This window comes from Solanum dulcamara, chromosome 5, assembly GCF_947179165.1.
Source record: "Solanum dulcamara chromosome 5, daSolDulc1.2, whole genome shotgun sequence".
In the NCBI taxonomy this organism is placed as follows: domain Eukaryota; kingdom Viridiplantae; phylum Streptophyta; class Magnoliopsida; order Solanales; family Solanaceae; genus Solanum; species Solanum dulcamara.
In genome coordinates this window covers 9,315,398-9,334,990 of record NC_077241.1, presented here as the reverse complement: position 1 = coordinate 9,334,990, position 19,593 = coordinate 9,315,398, and the positions used below count along the sequence as shown (strand labels likewise).

General features: G+C 34.3%; 2 protein-coding genes across 2 annotated transcripts; one reads left to right on the top strand and one right to left on the bottom strand.

Annotated features, from left to right (window-relative positions):
• Position 1: 1 nt before the first annotated feature.
• Positions 2-8,814, top strand: LOC129888997 (uncharacterized). Its single transcript, XM_055964094.1, has 6 exons — positions 2-385; positions 1,273-1,467; positions 2,886-3,002; positions 3,089-3,238; positions 7,415-7,473; positions 8,328-8,814. Exons 1-6 carry the CDS (start codon positions 212-214, stop codon positions 8,461-8,463), a joined length of 831 nt encoding a protein of 276 aa, XP_055820069.1. The 5' UTR covers positions 2-211; the 3' UTR covers positions 8,464-8,814.
• A 1,354-nt stretch (positions 8,815-10,168) lies between these two features.
• On the bottom strand, positions 10,169-16,934 carry LOC129888996 (vacuolar protein sorting-associated protein 20 homolog 2-like). Its single transcript, XM_055964093.1, has 6 exons — positions 16,650-16,934; positions 15,107-15,259; positions 14,851-15,003; positions 13,136-13,219; positions 10,537-10,687; positions 10,169-10,451 (listed from the first exon to the last, which is right to left on the bottom strand). Exons 1-6 carry the CDS (start codon positions 16,749-16,751, stop codon positions 10,426-10,428), a joined length of 669 nt encoding a protein of 222 aa, XP_055820068.1. The 5' UTR covers positions 16,752-16,934; the 3' UTR covers positions 10,169-10,425.
• Positions 16,935-19,593: the final 2,659 nt, after the last annotated feature.

Below are 19,593 nucleotides of genomic sequence, written 5' to 3'. Positions count from 1 at the left end.
AAAAGGATGTCCTTTGTCCAAAGTTTGTAAACCTATCATCTCTCACCTGTCCATCCGTGTGGAAGAAAGAAAGAAAGAACTCAAAAAGGGGCTTTAGATTTGAAGAAAAGGTGTAACAAAAAGTTGTCAAGAAACTCAAAAAGTTTTGCTACAAAAAGCCCAAATCAATTACTAGTTAAAAGGAGTAATTTAGTTGTGGCAAAAATCAAGAATGCTAACTTCTTCATTGAGGCTCCCTTTCTTGCCTCTTCCTCACTCTCATCCTGTGTTTTCCCCTTTGAATTTCACTAAAGTTGTTCACTTATCCAACCCCAATTGTCCCCTCAATCCTATTTCCTCTCCCAAAAGATGTGCTTCAACAAGTTCATCTTCCAATGGACACACGGTATTGCTACTTTTCTCTCTGTGTTAATAATTAAAATGGGTTTCAATTTTTTGTACTTCTGCTTGCTATTGACTTTGTGATAATTGGAAAAATGGGTTCTTGAAAAATTTCGTGTTTGATGGGAGGAAAACTCAAAACTTCTTAATAGGTAAAATGCATATGTTGGGTTTTAATTTTTCTACTTCTGCTTGCAATTGACTTTGTGATAATTGGAAAAAATGGGTTCTTGAAAATTTGGTGTTTGATGGGAGGAAAGCTCAAAACTTTATTGTTGGTCATATTTAGTTGTTGTTTTGACTTTTGCCGGTAAAAAGTAGTGATATGATGTTCTCCTTTTACTTGGAGTTTGTGGGTGTAGTGTTAGCTAGCTATCTCTTGCTGCTGTATTGGTGACTGTGGCAATACTTTCTATGTAAAATTGAAACTAAACTTCCTTTTATGAGAAAGTCAAATGTTTTCTGGATTTGAAATAAGAAATTGTATGCTTTATCATGGTTGGTTATTGTTATTTGCTTAGGTTTGAGGCTTTTGTTAGAAAGGAAGAAGATTCCCAGTTTCATCTTATTTGTTGTCTTTTTTTTTAAGTGGCTGTCAGTCCACTTGTATTGGTCGTTCCATTGTTAAACTGGAAAGTGAGGTTGTTAGAGAAAGACCACTTGAGTAGAATGAGAAGTTTTCATATCCTGCTGCTGACAGAATCTATGACATGTTTGGATATTCTTTAGCACTAGCCTCAAGTTGTTGTGCTGTTTTTGGCTGCATAAAGTTTCAGTAACTGCCAACCACACAAACTAGAGGGACTCTCATAGTTATGCATCTTCATGCATCAGTTGGTTTTCACTTATGATTTACTGCCAGGGGCCTCTGTTTTCTATGTGCTGCTATAGTGGCCAGATGGAGATGCTGAAAGATATTGCAGCAATGATAATTTGAGGAATGAAGATGATTATGCAATTCAGATGTTTGGTTCTAATGAAGAACTCAGCACTCAGATTCCAACTCAAGCTCAATCTCTTGTTGAAGGCTCAGGAGCAGTTTTGGTATCAGAGTATAAGCCAGTTCCGGATGTGGACTATCTGCAGGTTTGATCTGGTGGTCTTTTACTCTTCGATTAAGGACGTTGTATTATATTTCCTCCATTCCAAAATAAATGAATTTTTAGGTATGACACACTCCTTAAGAAAGTTAATTAAAGGCATTAATTAAAAGGTAATTTGTCAATATCACCCTTTTGCTTAGTCAATGAAAAACCCATTAAAGAGAAGGGTAATTTTGGAAAAAAAAATAATTAATACATGTTTGGACTTTAAAAATTCATTCATTTTGGACCATTTTTAAAAGTGTCAGAAATTCATTTATATCGGAATGGTGGGAGAACTTATATCGAATCGATGAGATTTAAGAGTATATTTCTTGTTTTATCATCCTCCTTTGGGTATTTATTACGTGCAGATGGTCCACTTGGATAGTGTTTGAATAATCATCTTCCATTTGGCATGTAGCATCTTTAGTTAAGTAAACAAATCTGATAGATCAGATCAAATTGCTAGTAATTTTCTACTAAATTACTAGTTACGTCTAATCGTGGTCGAGTTATAATGTCTTTGTTGTGATGGATCAAAATCGTAGATTGGACTTACTCTTTTCCTTAATTTGGCGAATTCCTGAGTGACTCAACCTCTGGTATATGTAACCTCGGGAAGGTGCTTCTTGGGTAGCCATCTATGTGCCATTCTTCTTTGTTAGGTGGTCTGCTGAAACTGCATTGAAAACCTGAGGCTGATATCTCTTTAGATTATGAGAAAGAAGTTATTGGTGAAAATCCAGTGTTGTGAAAGGCGATCGCCTCGTCGCCAATGGCGAGAGGCAAGGCGAGGCGACCCTTCATTGTCTATTAGCTTTGTGGCAAGGCGATCTTCAAAAGGCAACGCCATGGCGACAAAGGCGAGAGGCGAAAAAGTCAAGAAAGGCGTCGCCTTTTGTATTTTCTTAAAAAAGACAGCCAATTTAGGGTTTTAAAAGTTAAAAAGCAATTTTAGGGTTTTCTCTCCAAATTTGCACAGTTGCACTCTTAGACTGAGACTCCAATCAGTCGACTCGACTAAACTTCTTTGGCGACTAGCCAGACTTTCAGGGCGACTCCACAGTCCAACCAATATGTATTTCTTCTTTTCTTCTTCGGATCTTCCTCTGTTTCTTTTTCCTTCTTCTTCTTCAGAGTTACTTCTACCTCTTTTTTTCTCATTGTTTTGACTTTTGTTTTGTTTTTTTCTCATTTAAGTTCTAAACTTTTAGTATGACTTGTCGCCTTTCGCCGTCCAAAACATTGGGTGAAATGGCTTCTGACAAGCAGTCTAAAGCTATTTGGCAGGCCAATTCAAGTGTCACTTTTAGGCAACAAAATCGACTAGTTTGATGTTTCTGATATGTCTATAAATATACTTACCATATTTGTCGGTGAATGTAAATAAGAGAGATATTGCTCCTTTTATGTTTTCAGGAGTTGTTAGCTATTCAACAACAAGGTCCAAGAAATATTGGCTTTTTTGGGACACGAAACATGGGATTTATGCATCAAGAACTTATTGAGATTCTAAGCTATGCCTTGGTCATCACGGTATGGTTCTCTTGTTCTAGTTGAAGGAGATAGTGAATTAATGACTTCGAGCTTTTCAATGTTTCTTCAACTTCTTCTTTTTCCAGAAAAATCACATCTTTACTTCTGGAGCAGCAGGCACCAATGCTGCTGTCATAAGAGGTGCTCTTCGTGCTGAGAAACCGGAGCTGCTAACTGTGATATTGCCGCAGAGCTTGGAAAAACAACCTCCCGAAAGTCAGGAGTTGTTGTCTAAAGTAAATGCATTTACATTTTCTTTTTGATTGCATCTATTCATAAAATTGCGCTTCCCATTAAAGAAAAAAAAAAGAACTGTCATTGGTGGTTTTGCGAAAAAGGATATATCATCTATGTTGGTCCTCATTGAAATGCTTTTCTTTCTCTCTTCCCCTGTTATGAATAACCAGAGTCGTTGCACCGTGTCCCGTGGATTTAATTATCTTTGAAAGAGTCTTCCTCTTTTTTGATGTTCTTTTGGTTTAAATTCTTAGATATGGAGGAGAGAACATTTCTTTTAAATATTGTTTGCTTCTTACTTATCCCAGAATAAATGTCTCCCTCCTCTTGTGTGATCCTTTCTTAAGTAGAAGGAATCATTCGTGAGAGCTGCAACCTCTGATCTTCTCTATGACTACATGTACTGTTTAATAATCAAATGTTATATATTGAAACATTTGGAGTCAACATCTCTTGGAATATTTTATTTCAGAGGCTAAATTACTGAAGGTGTTGACCTGAAAGTCGATGGGCATACTACTGTGCATCTTATTAAACTGCTTAAGAGTTCACACGAACTGCAGTTGTATGTATTTGTTTTATTTAGGTACAAACAGGAACTGCGAAAACAATGGCACCATCTACTATTAGGTCTTCTAATTGTTAAAATGTACTTGTACTCCTTTATATTGCTAAGAGAGACGAATAAGGAGTTGCAAGAGCTAATTTCCTATGTATTGGTTAGTGGAGCTAATTTCATATATTCACCATACAACCAACAACACCCTAGTTCTAAACTAGTTGGGGTCAGTTATATGTATCATTAGTTACCATTCGACTCTTTCTCAAGTCCATTTCATTCAAATATTATATGATTGAGTTTGAAGGAAAATTAGGGCTCTCTAAAGCCTAAAGCTATTTCTCTTAACTCTCACCCTTATTACTACACAGATGCACAAGTTTCTAACTTTGGCATCTCCAGACTTAGCATAAGTGTAACAATGACAGTTTAGTGTTGTCCGGACTAGTTTGTATTATATATATGGATCATTTGAATCCACTATATTATGTTCTTAGATAAGTCCGCATTTTTGGAAAGATTATAGGTCTGTGAGACAACATTTAGGTCTAACTCATCCTCTTTTATCATCTTCGTTCATCATAGTGTCACACCTATGAGCCGGTGCTTGTGGAGGCTTACATAAAACACGGCCAAACCGCTTCAAGATCCTCACATTTTATCTTTTGTGTGTGCTAGCACCCTTTGTTTGATGTAATAATTTCTAATCTTGTCCAATCTTTTGTGACCACATCCATCTTAACATAGGCATTGTACAATATTCATCCTTTGGGTGTATTGAGTGCAAATATTTCTGGTCTTACAACTGTTATGTATACAGTAGCTTTTACACTGTTGGGTATTTTCCCATCCCATGCGCCGTAAGTAAGCACTTGTCTGTTTTGGCTATCATCTTCTAATTCTGAGTGTTACATCTTTTCTATCATGCTATTGTCTTGGAAGGCTGAGCTTAGATATTTGAATTGTCTACAATTATGCATCATTATCCTGTTTAATTTCACTATACCTTTGTTATTCTTATGGGGAGCTAAACTTGCGGCATGTTTATTATGCCTTACTTTTAGATTTTCTTGGTAAGGTAAATGTTTAATAACTGGGGAGAACCCCCTATACAAGCCGTATACCAAAACGAAGAGAACCTACACCTATGTCTTACATTTAGTTGTCCTAAGAACCTTTCTCCTTTGAGTGCTTCTCGACAATTCCATCTTTTGGTTGAGTTTCTCACTAGTTTCTTCCATTGACTCAATATCATTTCACCGTGGAATCTTATCCTTCATATTATTGGTTACCTCACCCTATTTAGGTAAACAAATATAGATTTGAGCCAAATCCCTAGTATACACCTGCAGTAATGGCTAAGTCCTTAATATCTCCTTGTATTGATCCATCACTCATGACTGCTCTTTTGTACATATGTTTTATGAAATTATATATTTCATATGAATTTCTTTCTTCTCAAGCATCCATTAACAAACTATTTCTTGATGCTAATATCATTTGAAGATCCTTCTTTCTCTCTCTATAGGTTTTCATCCATCTTCATAGCAAAAATTTAGTTTCTTGTGGATCTACCAGGCAATATCAAAACTATCTATTTCTCACCCTTCGGTACTGTTTCTATATCTATGCTTTTTTCTCGTAGGACTCATAAGTTTGATACCATGACAGTTTGCAAAACTTTGATAATCTTCTTTGTTCTTAATCTCTCTATTCCATTTATGTGATATCCTTTTCTTTTTAGGGGTCGTTTGGTGTGAAGGATAACATCAAATAGTGATGAGATTAAATTATAGTGACACTTAATTTGTTGTTTGGTTGGCAAGTTTGGGATAACTTATTCCGGTATTAATAATTAGTGATGGGATAAGTTATCCCTCCTCTTGGGTAGTATACTAATCCTGGGATAAAATGGGTAAATGACAAAAATATCCCTTTAAATCTTTTTTATACCTCACTTTTCAAATTCATATATATTTACATTATTTTTAATAACATATATAACAACATTCACAATCTTCACTCCTTATTTTTATGATAATTCTTCATATTTTTTCTATTAAAAAATTACACAATATAATATAATTTTTATTTATAAAATTATTTGACTAATTCTTATGTTTATTTATATTTTGATTTCTCATAAATCATTTTTTACTTTAACAAACTTAAAATGGAAATTCTATTTTTAAATTAAATAAGAATTTTTTTTAATTTTTAAATACATACGGACATCATGGAAATTCACACATAAAAATCTTTAAACTAAAAAAGATGAAAGTTTTATTTTAAGAATGGATATTGAATAACTAAAGCTTGCAAATAAAATATAAAAAACTAAATAAAGTGAAGGGTATTTCTGTAAACAAACAACTTATTCTTAAAGCTTATGCAATGCAAATTATTTTGAATAAAACAAACTAAACACTCAATAAGAAATAATCTCAGCATAACTTATCTCATCATAACTAATCCCATCATAATTCGTATTCAAACCAAACGACCCCTTAGTCTATTAAGAAAATAAAAACTTTCTTTCTATATTTGGAAACGAATTAACTATAAACATCCTATTTTACTTTTAATCTTATGCTTTAATAGCCACACATATGTCATGGCATGTTTGAGACCACAAGTTTCAAAAGTTCGTCTTTCTTATACGCTGTCCCCAGTCAAAAAAGTTCACATTAAATGAAAAGGGAGTATAGTTAGTATGAAGGTACTCTTTTGTCCAATTATGTGGTAACTTTCCACATTTAATGTTCATCTATATTTTTGTTGCCATACTACTACAACCACTTCAAGAGCTTCCAAGCCTCTATAGGGATACCATCCGACATGCTTTCTACTCGAAAATTTTCATGGCATCGCTGTAGAACTAATTCTACGAGTGTAACTAAGGTTTTCATATGTCAAGGACGTTGGAAATGAAGGTCTGTAAAGCTATCCTCATCATTTGTGTTAGTGATTGATCTATCTCTTGTCATTATAAGTTGAATGCTAGATTTCAATGTTTAGTTGCATCCTTTTCCATATAGAGGTAACACATTATATTAGTTCACAACATCCTTATTTAAGCTCAAAATCCAGTTGAATTGAAATTTTCTCGGGGTTCAGATGGAGTAAGCTCAATTAAGATTTGTCGTCAAATGGCTTCAAAGTGATTAAATTCTGAAAATTAAAAGTGCTTCTTCTGTTTCTCTGTTAGTGGACATGAGTATTGAATACACAAAAGTTTTGGATGAGGGGGTTAAGACACCATTTAACGATCTGAATGATGAAGTTTGGAAATTATTAGTCTTTTCTAAATTTTATGTTTTGAATAAAAAGGTAACATGTATACTTCAGATGGTTTGCTCGTATAACTCATGATGGATTCCAAGTTTCAAGAGAGGAAGGAACCAAGGCTTCTTCCGCTTTAAACAACTACTTTATTATGATTTCTGATTGAATGTACGGGCTGAATTTGGTCTCCATCAGTCGTTTATAACTCATTAAGAGGAGTCCAATAGTCAAATCGATTTCCACCATGTTTGTTTGTGAAATGCAACAAATAGTGCGGTAGTTAGCAGCACTTACAAACAGTATCATAATGTTGACTTTCTTGGATTTGCAGGTGAAACATGTGATAGAGAAACCTCACAATGACCATCTCTCACTGCTAGAAGCTAGCAGGTATGAAAAGAGCATCCCTTTTGAATGAATTGGGTATACAATCTCCATTTCAAGTTGAACTAGTTCTCTTTTACGTTTTAGCAGGGAAACATGAACAGCTGATTTCTTGTACACTTTTCAAACATCTATAGGTCTTCAATAGTCATTCGTCCATGTTGTAGTTAAGTTGTAATCATTTCTTGGCAGAAACTGCTTTGTATGATATGAAGTTCCCTGACTTTGTGCAGAACTGTATAGAAGTGACTTGCCGAAATAAAATTTCATCATACTTCATAACATAGTTATATTCTAGATGTTCTCCCTCATATTTTTCTTAATAGTAGAACTAGTTCTGAATGTGCTTTTTATCATCATACTTCATAACATAGGAGTGCATTGTCTTGTTGTCCATCCATACTAGTAGTCGTAGTATTCTCTTGTCCATCGATTTCTGTTACTGTTTGATGTTTCTCGTACTTCGACTATCGTATTATTTTGGTTGTAGTACTGTTCAAAAGCTATTTGTTGTTTTTGTTACTATCTGTTGTTTCTTGTACTTCTATTTGGACTGTTTTTCGTCTTGAGCAGAGGGTCTATCGGAAACCACCTCTAAGGTAGTGGTTAGGTCTGGATACACTCTACCCTCCCCAGATCCCACTTTGTGGGACTACACGGGGTATGTTGTTGTTCCAATAGCTTAATGCAAATTGTATGCCTCTCCTTTGTAGTAATTATTTCAACCTGTATGTGTGTCTTATTTCCCTGCTGTTGTATCCATGGTGAACTAACTGGTGGTTGATCGATCCCCTTTGAATTGAGTTAGGCTACCTTATTACCATGGCTTGGGTTTATCTGAATTGGTTTTCCTGATACAGGCTGTGTAACATGGACATCATTTCCCAAGTGCAGCAAGTTATTTGCTTTGCCTTTCATGACAGCAGATTGCTTATGGAAACATGTCAAGAAGCCAAGAACCTTCGGAAGATTGTTACTCTCTTTTACTTGGACTAATGCATAGCAACAAATTCTGTTCATAGATTCTTTGCTATTGAATATGTTCTCTGTTGATTAAAGGGGAGAATATACACATGCTATGCATGTATGGAAAGTACTGCAATTCAGAAATGTTCATACTCATGCCATATTCATTTAATAGAGGTAGTTGTCTCGTCGATTGCGACAGGATTTATAGATGTATTTATTTTTGCATGAATTGCAATTCTTCCTTGTTTATTTTCACATATATATCTTGCTCTAGTTAGTAAAAGAGTTTATACATTTTGTCTGGTTATGTAAAGCAATGTTCATCTATATGGAACGTCAATAAGGTCAATCTACTAAAGTATCATTTGTTTAGCATTACCTTTTTGCATGAAGGTAATTTTTTTCTCATTTGCTCAAGCGTTAGTGGGTAGGGTTTCTTATTATGCAATAGTCAATTATGTGGCTTGTTGGAGACCTCAATTAGACTTGTGTAAACATCAATCATCAAGATATAGAGCCCGTTTGGATTGGCTTTAAGTTGGTCACCAACTTAAAGCCCCTTTTTAGCTATTGGACGTGTTTGCCTAATGCTACTTTAAGCCATAAAGTTCTTAAAGTCAGTCAAAAATGAAAAGTTAGGATTCCTAACTTTTTTTTTTCCAAAGTGCTTAAAGTCATTTTCTTTGACCATGAAAATTACTTTTATATCCCTTGTATTTTAACTAAATTCTCAAACTACTTTTTTTATTCTTTTAACCCTAAAATTCACACCATAAGCACTTTTATCCAAACACTCAACTGCTTATTTATAAAAATAACTTTCAGCACTTCAAAGTTCTAAAAGCACTTCATACATAAAAGTTACTTTTTTAAGTCAATCCAAACGGGCTCATAGTCTGCTCATTGATTTACCATGAGGGGCAAGATGGGATTATTATTAATTATTTTCCAATTTCATAAAAATGAGATTATTAAGTTAGGAAACTTACGTAAATCACAGTGTAAAAGGCTAATTACCATTTTTTCCTATCCTTTTTTAATTTACTGAATCCCTTAAAGACTTGGTAATCTGGATACATTAATTCAGATATATTAATTTAGTCATCCAGATATATTAATTAGGATTTTATATATCAGCAGGTAACATTTAAAGCATGATATATTGAACATAAAAATAATTCGTGAATCAGAATTAATGTATCCAGATTACTAAATTAATATATCAAAATGAAAATAAGAAATTTTTAAATTTTTTTGAAATGGATGGGAGTAACGAAAAATATGGTAAACAAAAGAACGTAATTAGGTAATTTTTCCTATTAAGTTTGATGGGATAAGATGAAATATCCATGATTAAGTTTGAGATTAAATTAACTTAATCACAAAATATTCCACCTTATCCCACGAACCAAATGACCAACTTGAAATTTTTTATTTTAGTTTACATAGCACTAAAAGACTACCCCTCGTTGAAATGCCAATGCTAATCCATCTGCATACGGCCTGGGAAATTGATGCACACTCTGTGTTCACTCTCTCTTCCAAAACTTGCCTTTTTTCCCCATAGAAAGCCTCCTCTTCATTGTTCTTCACACTCTGTGTTCACTCTCTTCCAAAACTTGCCTCTTTTTTTTTCCATAGAAAGCCTCCTCTTCATTGTTCTTCATTGGTTGGGGGGGAAAAAGAGTAGGATCTTTCTTTAACCAAAAAGTGCAGCTATGACAATCATTAGTACTTATCAATGACTCTGGAATGTTTTCTATAATCTATATGACAGAAAACATACTGTACAAATATGATATCCGAAATGTGCATGTTGGAAATAAGACGACAATCTGTAGAGTCGCGAGAGAAAAATACAAAAAACTGTGAGAAAATAACCAAAGAACTGTATATGTTACATGAAGTTAGAGATCTTTAATTTCAAAAGGACTTCATCATATCAATAGTGTCGTTAAATTTGACACCATGAACCAGGACACAATGAGATCATACTGGTAATGGTTCTTCCATAACTGTGAAAAATTGGACAGACAACAGAATTATCAGTAGATAAACCATGCGTGTACTAGAAGATATAAGCAAGAGAAATAGAAAAACCTTTCTTTCGCTCAGTCATCCCAGCTGAAATATCTTGAGCATCCGCAATGACTGGAGTTTTTGTAGGTACATCAGGAAGATCCAATTCCTCTTCCACATTTTCAGCAGGTGGTGCTGCAGAAGGAACTTCTGGCAGATCTTGCACAGTTAACTACAAAAGAATTTTAGCCATCAGGTAAATGTCAACAATCCAGGTAGAGATAGAATGACATTCCATCTGGAAAACGGGGAGTGGAAATATGATCAACTGAGAGATATTGGAAGAAAAATTGGGAAGAAAAGGAATTTTACACTTAAGGGGAGTCCAGTGCACTAAGCTCCCGCTATGCGCGGGGTCCGGAAAGGGCCAGACCACAAGGGTCTTTTGTACGCCGTCTTATCCTATATTTCTGCATGAGGTTGTTTCCACATTTCGAACTCATGACTTGGTCACATGGCAACAACTTTACCGGTTAAGTCAAGGCTCCCCCCTTCAAAACTCAAATACCTTATTTCCTAGTAATTTCAGTATAAAGAAGCATTTAACAATTCTACAGACTACCGACCTAGAATTTCTACTTGTACCTTCTCTTTAGGTTTTCTCACTTAGACCTTTTCTTTACTGGGCCATTTTTTTGGTGGGGATGGGGGGGGGGGGGAGCCATCCTCAACCTATAATGATTCACACCAAATGTGCAGAACAAAGGATTTGCTAGCCACTTTTGAAACAAGAAAAAGAAAACCTTAGTTCATGTTATCATATGAAACTTGTGATGATATCCTTTGGATGTTATGAGGGTATTTCAATGCTATAAGGTTTCCGATGAGATGGAGGACCGTGACTAGGGCAATAGAGGATTTCCCGGAATTCAAGCATATTTATCTTCTTGTTGATCCTGCCATTTAAAGGGGAAAGATTCAAATGGATCAAGGCTGGAGACTCGGTACCAAGATCAAGACTTGACAGATTCTTCTAGGTCCATGATCACACTAACTGTGCTACAAATTCTATTGACTAACTGACCTCGAATCGCTTATTATCAATCTAGACGGAAGCAGAAGTACAAGCATGAGAGTCCCTTCCAAATTCGAAAGAATGTGGTTAAAGCCAATAAATATTAGAAACATAATAAGGATGGTGAAATGGCTACAGGTAATAGAAAAACTGCTATTTTGACTCACTAAGAAGATGAAGATGCTAAAAGGAGGATACAAGGGTGAGGAGTACAGAAGTTTTCAGGAGAGTAGAGATGTTGGGGGAGATTATGAATAATTTGTGTCTGTGTGTTTGGGTGGGTGGATGGGTTGGGTAGAGAAATTGGTTTTGAGTCAAATTTTGGGGGTAATGTGGCTGGAGAAAAGGGACTCTAATACAAAATTCTTTCCGGAGGATACTTCGCGAACGATGAGAAATTTCATAAATTCGGTGGAACTGGATAGGGTGAATTTTTTAGGAAGAGAAAGGAGGTAAAATGATGCAACATTGGAGTGCTACAACTGATTATTTCAAGAGAAAGTAGCTTGGAGGCTTATATTGGGAAGTCTAAAGTTCAACCAAATAGGGAGAGAAGAGGGAGTGATTGGGGAGGACAATAGGGGAAACAAGAGGTAAGGAAGGCGGTTCAAAATCTTGCAAATGATAAGGCCCCTAGGACTAGATTGCTAGATGTCAGCTCAGAAGTTAAAAGTACTGAAGAGTTTGATATATAACCAACTATTAAAAAAGGATCTATGTAAACTAATGCACTGACACTGAGATTTTGGTGGCTAATGAAAAGGTCTACTCCAGAAAAAGCAAGGGAGAGTTTGGAACTTCGTGTAAGCCTAATCCACATAGTGTGGAAGATAAGTTTTGGGGATGGGGGAGGAAGTGTATCAGATTCTTTGTATTACAGTTAGATAATCAGTCCTAGTGAATTGCATCCCATGTGATACTCCGATAACCTCTTTTTGCATTACCAGCTAGCCAGTGGCAGAGCCAAGAATACATATAAGGGGATTCAAAAATAGAACAAAATACTAGAATGCTTCACCTAGGATCAGAACATATGACCTGAAGAAATTTGTGAATACCTTTTGACATCATACCAGAATCTTCCCTTAAGTCAAAGGCACTACATATACCACACGAAAATAGCTTTTGCCCTATTTGAATAGTATCATTTATTGATGAAGGGGATTCAACTGAACCCCCTTTAACCAACTTCGCCCCTGCAGCTAGCTATGCACTTGTGGTGAGAGGTTTTAGGACACAAAAGGACAATGCCAGACAGGCAGAGACTATGAAGGAGGCACTATTCATTCTGCTTTTTACAGGACGCCCTGCTAGCGCCTACGTTGGTTATATGAAAAGAAAGAGCTATATTTGGATAGAGTATGACTTTGTACGTTTGAAGATTTGAGGAATAAATGTCCTTTTGGTGCAACCATGAGGTTCCGATTGGTATTGAAGATTGAAGTCTTTTGTGATAATCATATCTTTTTGTAGGTTCTCTACTTTGTAATATACAACTAGTATACAGGAGTTGGGAAATAAATATTATATATTATTAAAGAAGTGGCTGGGGAAAAAAAAGAAGAGCTTTTTCACAGAAATCGCTTGCACTAAAAGCAAACAGACCTGAGACTCCAGATTCTCAAATTCTGCTAAAACTTCCTCTTCATCTTCTGCAGATAGCTTCTCTCCAAGAATTGCATTGATTTCCTGCAAAATGGGAATAGCAGTAAATCAGCCAAAAGAAGTTACGAGAAGGAGTTCTTTGCAGTAAGCTGATATCTTTGAAGATAGCACTGGTTATTGACTATAAGGAAATAAGCAGCACCAGGAACATATGAAATAGAATTTTCGTCTCTCATACTGAGTATTGTAAATTTAGAAAAGAGAGAAGAAAAACACACAATATAGAGGTGGAAAAAGTAAATGAAAACTAAAGTGTAGGAGTGAAACTGTCCACTTTCATATAATCAACCCATCACCGATAAAAGCGTCACAGGATATTTTTTTCTTTTTATTAGCAAAAAGCGTCACAGGAAATTATGAACTTCATCGAATACACCTAGTGCGACCAAAGTGCATGAATCATGAGCCTTCACCTATCAAAATTATTAATTTTACACAGATACAGAATCAAACTAGTTAGGTAGCAAAGGAAAGAAAAGGAAAAAAAGAAAAGAAAAAGGTCATCTGCATGGTTAGGTAGTAAGTGTAAATGACACTGATTGAGAACAACAACTTGGGACCTTACCAGAAACAATGGACCGTGCAAAAGTTATGCACAAGGTTAGGTAATAAGTGCAACGGATTCTGATTGAGAACAACTGCTTTGGAGCTTACTAGAATTATGAGAACATGCAATAAAAGAAACAAGTTCTCGGTTTCGGACTCTAGAAAATCCGTAGATAAAAAGGTCTGCTCCTTAATCAAGTTCCCGATGTAGACAACAAGGGAATTAGTGCATTGTAGATTCTCGATGGTGCCATGTGAATCGCTAGATAAAAGTGAAGTTTATGGTTAACCCAATAACAAAAGTATTGTAAGGGGACTGGAGTATGCTAAAATGAGACAAAAGATCTTATTTCTAGAGAAATCTGATTCTGACAATCTTATATGTCCAACAGTCCAAGGTTCAGGATTGAAATAATTCCAGAGATTTTACCATAGATGTCTATGTCAACAAACAATTCAAAGTACCTAGACCTTTTCAGAACAGGTGCATAGGTATGAGCAAAATGATGAAAATAATACTGTTTGGAAAAGAAAAATTGATGGAAATGGGGGAAATAAGACAGAGGAGTGGGATTTACATCAGAAAAAGGAAGTTGTGCTTCACATATATTGCATGGAAGGAGCAAATCATCTAATTTATCTTTCCCAAAGTCCCTTCTCTAATTTTACATTGACAAAAAATAATTTTGTTATGACCAAAAAAAATCAACTACAGAGCAATAGTTGATCACTTGATTTGCTACTATATACGGCAAGTAACCTTTTAAAAAAGTTAATATGGGAAGTAAGCTCATTTTCTCCTACTACAATTATGCCATTTCAATCAAAATAGACATTTCTGAAGTTTGAAAGAAACAGGATTTCATGATATGCAGATATGACAGCAGATGGACAATTTTCTTGACATTTCAATTTTCATAATTAAGTGTAGTGAACTTCCCTAGAGTGTAATATTTCCCCAAAGTAGACCCTGAATATTTCAAGCAAAAGTTACTTATTTGTTGTTTTATTTTTTACCATGAGCATGAGCAAACATTATAACCTACGGGTATGAAAGAATATTCCAAATCTCACTAGACTTCAAAGAACTATATTGTGAAAGAGCTTACGTCTTGATAAGCTTTTGCCTCTGCTGTATCATCCATTAACTTTTGAACATCCTCTAGGTTAATCTCACTTTGTATTGCTTTAATTGCATTATTTCCAGATTTCAAACTCTCGAACACAGCCTTTTGCTTGCTTGTAAGTTCTATATCTGCCAACTAAACAAATTTGTAAGCTGAATCAGAGAAAATGAAAATGCTTAAAAGAAAGAATACGAAGTTGTGACAGAGCACGGAACTGTATTTATCAAGAAATACTTACTTGCTGCTCAACATTTATGAGCCAGACATCAACTTGATTTAATAATTCTTCTTGCACTTTTTTCTTTTTTAAGGCTAAAAGGGCTCTATCTTTCTTCTTTTCACGTAGCAAGGCCTTTGCAACTTGTTTTTCAGCTTCAATAACAGCCTCCAACTGAAAGCAGTAACAGAAGTTATAGCTGGTCAGAAACCAAAATTTTCAGTAATTATTCTTTTATCTTAGTGTAAGATTCTAAAAAATGCATTTATTAAAGAAAAAATTCTAGATAAGGATGGACATCATTTAAGCTCTCATGGCTAACCACCTTATCTCTATTTTACGGAGCTTCAAAATATTCTCCTACCTCAAATAAAATCAACAGTTCTATACTTTTTTGTGGATACATACATCGTGACCCACTGCATTACCACCAAGCTTAGGGAGAGATATCAATCTATTGTCAGAGCGTATATGATGGTTATTATTAAAAGTAAGTATTTTCATCCTCCTTATGGGTAGCACCACTGTTATAAGGAAACTAAAGGCCCCCTTCCAGAATAAAAGATTTAACATGGTCCCTGATTGTGGAAACAATACACTGCTGAGCCGTTGCAGTTGTTGAGGCCCAAAACGATGATTAATTCTGTTACAGATGCAACGAAAATAGTACACCTTTCTTCAGTTTATTCTGTCATTATGCCATTTCAAGGATCTATGTGGAGGGTTACTTCATACTTGTACCATGGATAAACTAGGAACCAAAATAGAAGGTTGAGCAACTCTTTTTTTTTAACCACTGGACATAGAATTTCGATTTTAAACAGAAAGACTAACAAACTCCCGTTTCTTAATAATAATAAGAGAACTAGAAAATCACAGACCAACTTCAAGGTACCTGCCTATTCAGTAAAACTTGAAAAGATAAAAGGTGAAATGATCAAGGTGAGAAGAGCATGCTTAACAATGCAAACAGTAAATAGCTCAGCATGTAAACCCAAAAAGTAACTTGTAACTTTTGATCATCACTTTACAACTTACACAAACATATATACATATATATGTGTAAATATATCTATAAAAACATACATACATATATCTCTGTGTGTGCATGCGCGTGTGAAGAAAACTGAGAAGTATACTCCTCCATATCCCCTAGGGGAGGGGAAAAAAAGGGGGGTATTCAATAATTGGAAACAAGAATACCAAACTCAAGAACCAATCAAGAAAATAAGAACAATGATTTACACAACGGGCCCAAGAGTGTCGCCTAATGGTCAATGAAGTGGTTAAAAGCTAGGTGATTCTTCCCATTTGTCCTAGCTTTAGTAGAAAGAGTTACCTGGTAACTATTTTATTGTTGCTGGTGGAGGTGTCAGCTATTCCATGAAATTAATCGATGTGCGGGAAATCATTTCAAGAGTTTTAATTATCAAGAACTTCATAATTCTAAATAAATAGCATAACAAAGCTTAATATTTGAGCAAAAAAGTAGAACAACAAGAAGATAGAAAAAACAAGAAAGGCACAATCTTTCTCAATGAATCCATAAAAAATTGTTAGATACCTGTTGCTGATACTGGGCAAGCTTACGCCTTTGGGTCTTCAAAGACAGAATTGCTTTATCTACTTCAGTGATCTTGGGTTTCTTGACAAATAAATTTCCCATCTTCCAAATTTTGACACCCACCAAAATAAAAGATAGAGAGAAATTCAAAGGTAGTAAAAAGAATGAATTTTTTTATGTTCAAACTCAAGAATCTGCTATAATTGGGAGGTTTTGCATCTTTAGAGCAAAACCCTTTGCTCACAATGTAATCCTGGAGATGGGAGAGGCCTTGTTGGATAAAAGTAAAGTTGGGGACTAATTTTGATAATCTGAGAAATTTATAGTGGGGGCAGAGACTTGAAAAGATTGGGATTAAACAATTTTAAGATAATTACACTCTAGTACAACTCATAAGGTACATGGAGATTTTAATTAAAAGAGATTTTTAAGTTATCTATTTGAGGATATAGGACACAAGTTTTAAAAATTGGTTAAAAGGGACTCTAGTATAATTAGGTATTAATGAGTTATGCTAATTTAAAAAAGAATATTTTTATACACCCCAAAGTTTTGCTATTTACAAACAGGCCTAACATATAAGAGGGTTGTTTAGCCAAAAGGGCAACAAACAATTTTCAAAAAATCTGCTCATTTTTTCAGCGGGAGCAGCAGCAGCTTCCCACATTCATCTTCGTCCTCTTCCATATCTTTTTTTTTCAATCTCAACACATTTCAGTCTTCCAAATGCCGATGTTTAAATATTTGTCTAAATAACTAACAAATATTTTCATATCTCGATCTCCAAAATAATTAACAAATATTTTCATATTTCTCCGAACAACTAGCTGATATTTAAAATATTCTCATTGTTTTAACTAAAGAATCATAAAAAACACCTAAATAATTTAGGGTAGTTTAAAATATCTTCTGGTTGTTTGAACTAAACAACTTTTGGTTGTTTAAACAACTTCTGTTGTTTGAACTAAACAACTTAGGGTTGTTTAAATATCTTCTGGTTGTTTGAACTAAACAACTTTTGGTTGTTTAAACAACTTCTGTTATTTGAACTAAACAATTTAGGGTTGTTTAAACAACATCTCTTGGTTGCTTGAACAACTCCTGTTTATATAAACAACATATCCTCTCTTCTCTTCTCTTCTCTTTTCATCAATTTTTTTTTATAATTTTCACAATCAAATCGGAGTAAAGAAAAAAATGAGGATGACAACATCTGAAGAAGAAGAAAAAGATGAAAACACAAAAAGTTTGAAAAGAAAGGGAAAAACGAAGAAGAAAAAAGGCAAAGAAGTTAAGGAAGAAGAAGATGAAAGGGAAAAGGAACAAGAACGTTAAAAAAAATGGAGAAAAGAAAAGAGAAGAGAAGAGAGGAGGGAAAAGGAGAACAGAGAATTTAAAAAAAGGAAGAAAAGAGAAGAGACAGAACAAATTATTTACAAAACATGGAAGGAAATGAATAGATTTAGGGTTTTTATTATAAGTTTTGATATTTTAATTTTTTACCCTAAATTTATAAATATTTCAAATCAACCCCAATTCTTAATAATTAACCCCTAATTAAATATTTATAACAAAAGAAAAAGAAAAAAAAATACAAATCCCTTATCCTTTATTCAACTCTCAAACATCCCTTTTAGCTAATTTTCCCAGGTTACATGAGATAATTTAGTTAAAGTTTGCAATACTTAGGTAAATTGGTCAAATTTTATGTCTTCTCCATAATGAAATCCCATCATGGCTAACAATAAATTTTTATTACTTTTTTTTTCCACAAATTTATATAAAAGACACTTTATTTTTGCTACCTTCTACCATAAAAATCGAATAGACCAGCTATTTCATTTTCAATGTGACTGAATTTCTATTATAAGAAACATCTCAGTAATTTATCTTCGATCACCATTTCAATCGACTTATCAAAATATATTTATTTTCCACCTTTCTTCATAATGATGTTTCACTATTGCTATCAACATGTTCTTATTAATTTTTCTTTTACAAACCCAACAATGGATTGGTGTTCAATCATTGTTAAAGTTCGAAGTTTCAGAATTTAAAAATTAGATTTATGCAAATAAGCTCTGTTTCGAGTGAGTATTGTTCCAAAATATCGGCTATGTATTGAGGAGCCTAAATCTGATTTTTTTTGAGTGATTTGGTGTAGTTTATGAGGTATTTATGAATGAATCTCGTGCTTGAATTCAAGAAAAAAGATTAAGTCAATTTCTTGTATATAGTGTATAAGATTGTATATTATTGTATATGGATATATAAATATCTCTTATAATTTTTTATGATATTATATTTGGGTATATAATATTGTATATCAAGTTTTTAAATATTTTTGTAAAAGTAAAATATTAAAGTTTTGTATGTATTTGTATACCGAATGTATGTTGTTGTACACTGCATCAAGTTTTGGGCTAAAAATTTGTAATGTAAATTTTGAGTTATATTTTGCAATTGTAAGTTAGGTAATTGTACTTTTCTAATAATTTCTCAACTATTTTTATATTGTATTTCTAACTATGCAACAAAGAAGAATTTACTCAATGTCACAATCCAAGAATCGAATGTGATGGAACCTGTCTTATTCCACCACGACAGGTCGGCCTAAAATACTCTTGATAAGATAAAGGCAGAAATAAACGAGGAAGCAAGAACTAATCATAACTTAAACATGTGGAAAACAAAATATAACTCAAATGCCCCTAAAACCTAATGCCACGTGTACAAGCCTCTAAGTATTACAATAGATTCAAAGAAATATAAGTCTAAATGTCTCTATTTCTATAATACAATAAGGACCTAACGAAAGAGTCATTGACATCTGCCGAGATGACAAACAACTATCTCATAAACTCCAAAAGCGAGCCTCAGACGAAGATGAGAAGGTTAATCAAGACGTTCCAAGTACGTAACCTACACATGTGTAGGAAGCAAG

Coding starts and splice junctions, on each gene's coding strand:
- LOC129888996 (XM_055964093.1), bottom strand. CDS start 16,751: ATGGGAAATTTATTTGTCAAGAAACCCAAGATCACTGAAGTAGATAAA. Junction 13,220..14,850: donor AGGCAAAAGCTTATCAAGAC/GTAAGCTCTTTC, acceptor CCCATTTTGCAG/GAAATCAATGCAATTCTTGG. Junction 10,452..10,536: donor GATGACTGAGCGAAAGAAAG/GTTTTTCTATTT, acceptor AATTTTTCACAG/TTATGGAAGAACCATTACCA.
- LOC129888997 (XM_055964094.1), top strand. CDS start 212: ATGCTAACTTCTTCATTGAGGCTCCCTTTCTTGCCTCTTCCTCACTCT. Junction 1,468..2,885: donor CGGATGTGGACTATCTGCAG/GTTTGATCTGGT, acceptor TTATGTTTTCAG/GAGTTGTTAGCTATTCAACA. Junction 7,474..8,327: donor TCACTGCTAGAAGCTAGCAG/GTATGAAAAGAG, acceptor TTCCTGATACAG/GCTGTGTAACATGGACATCA.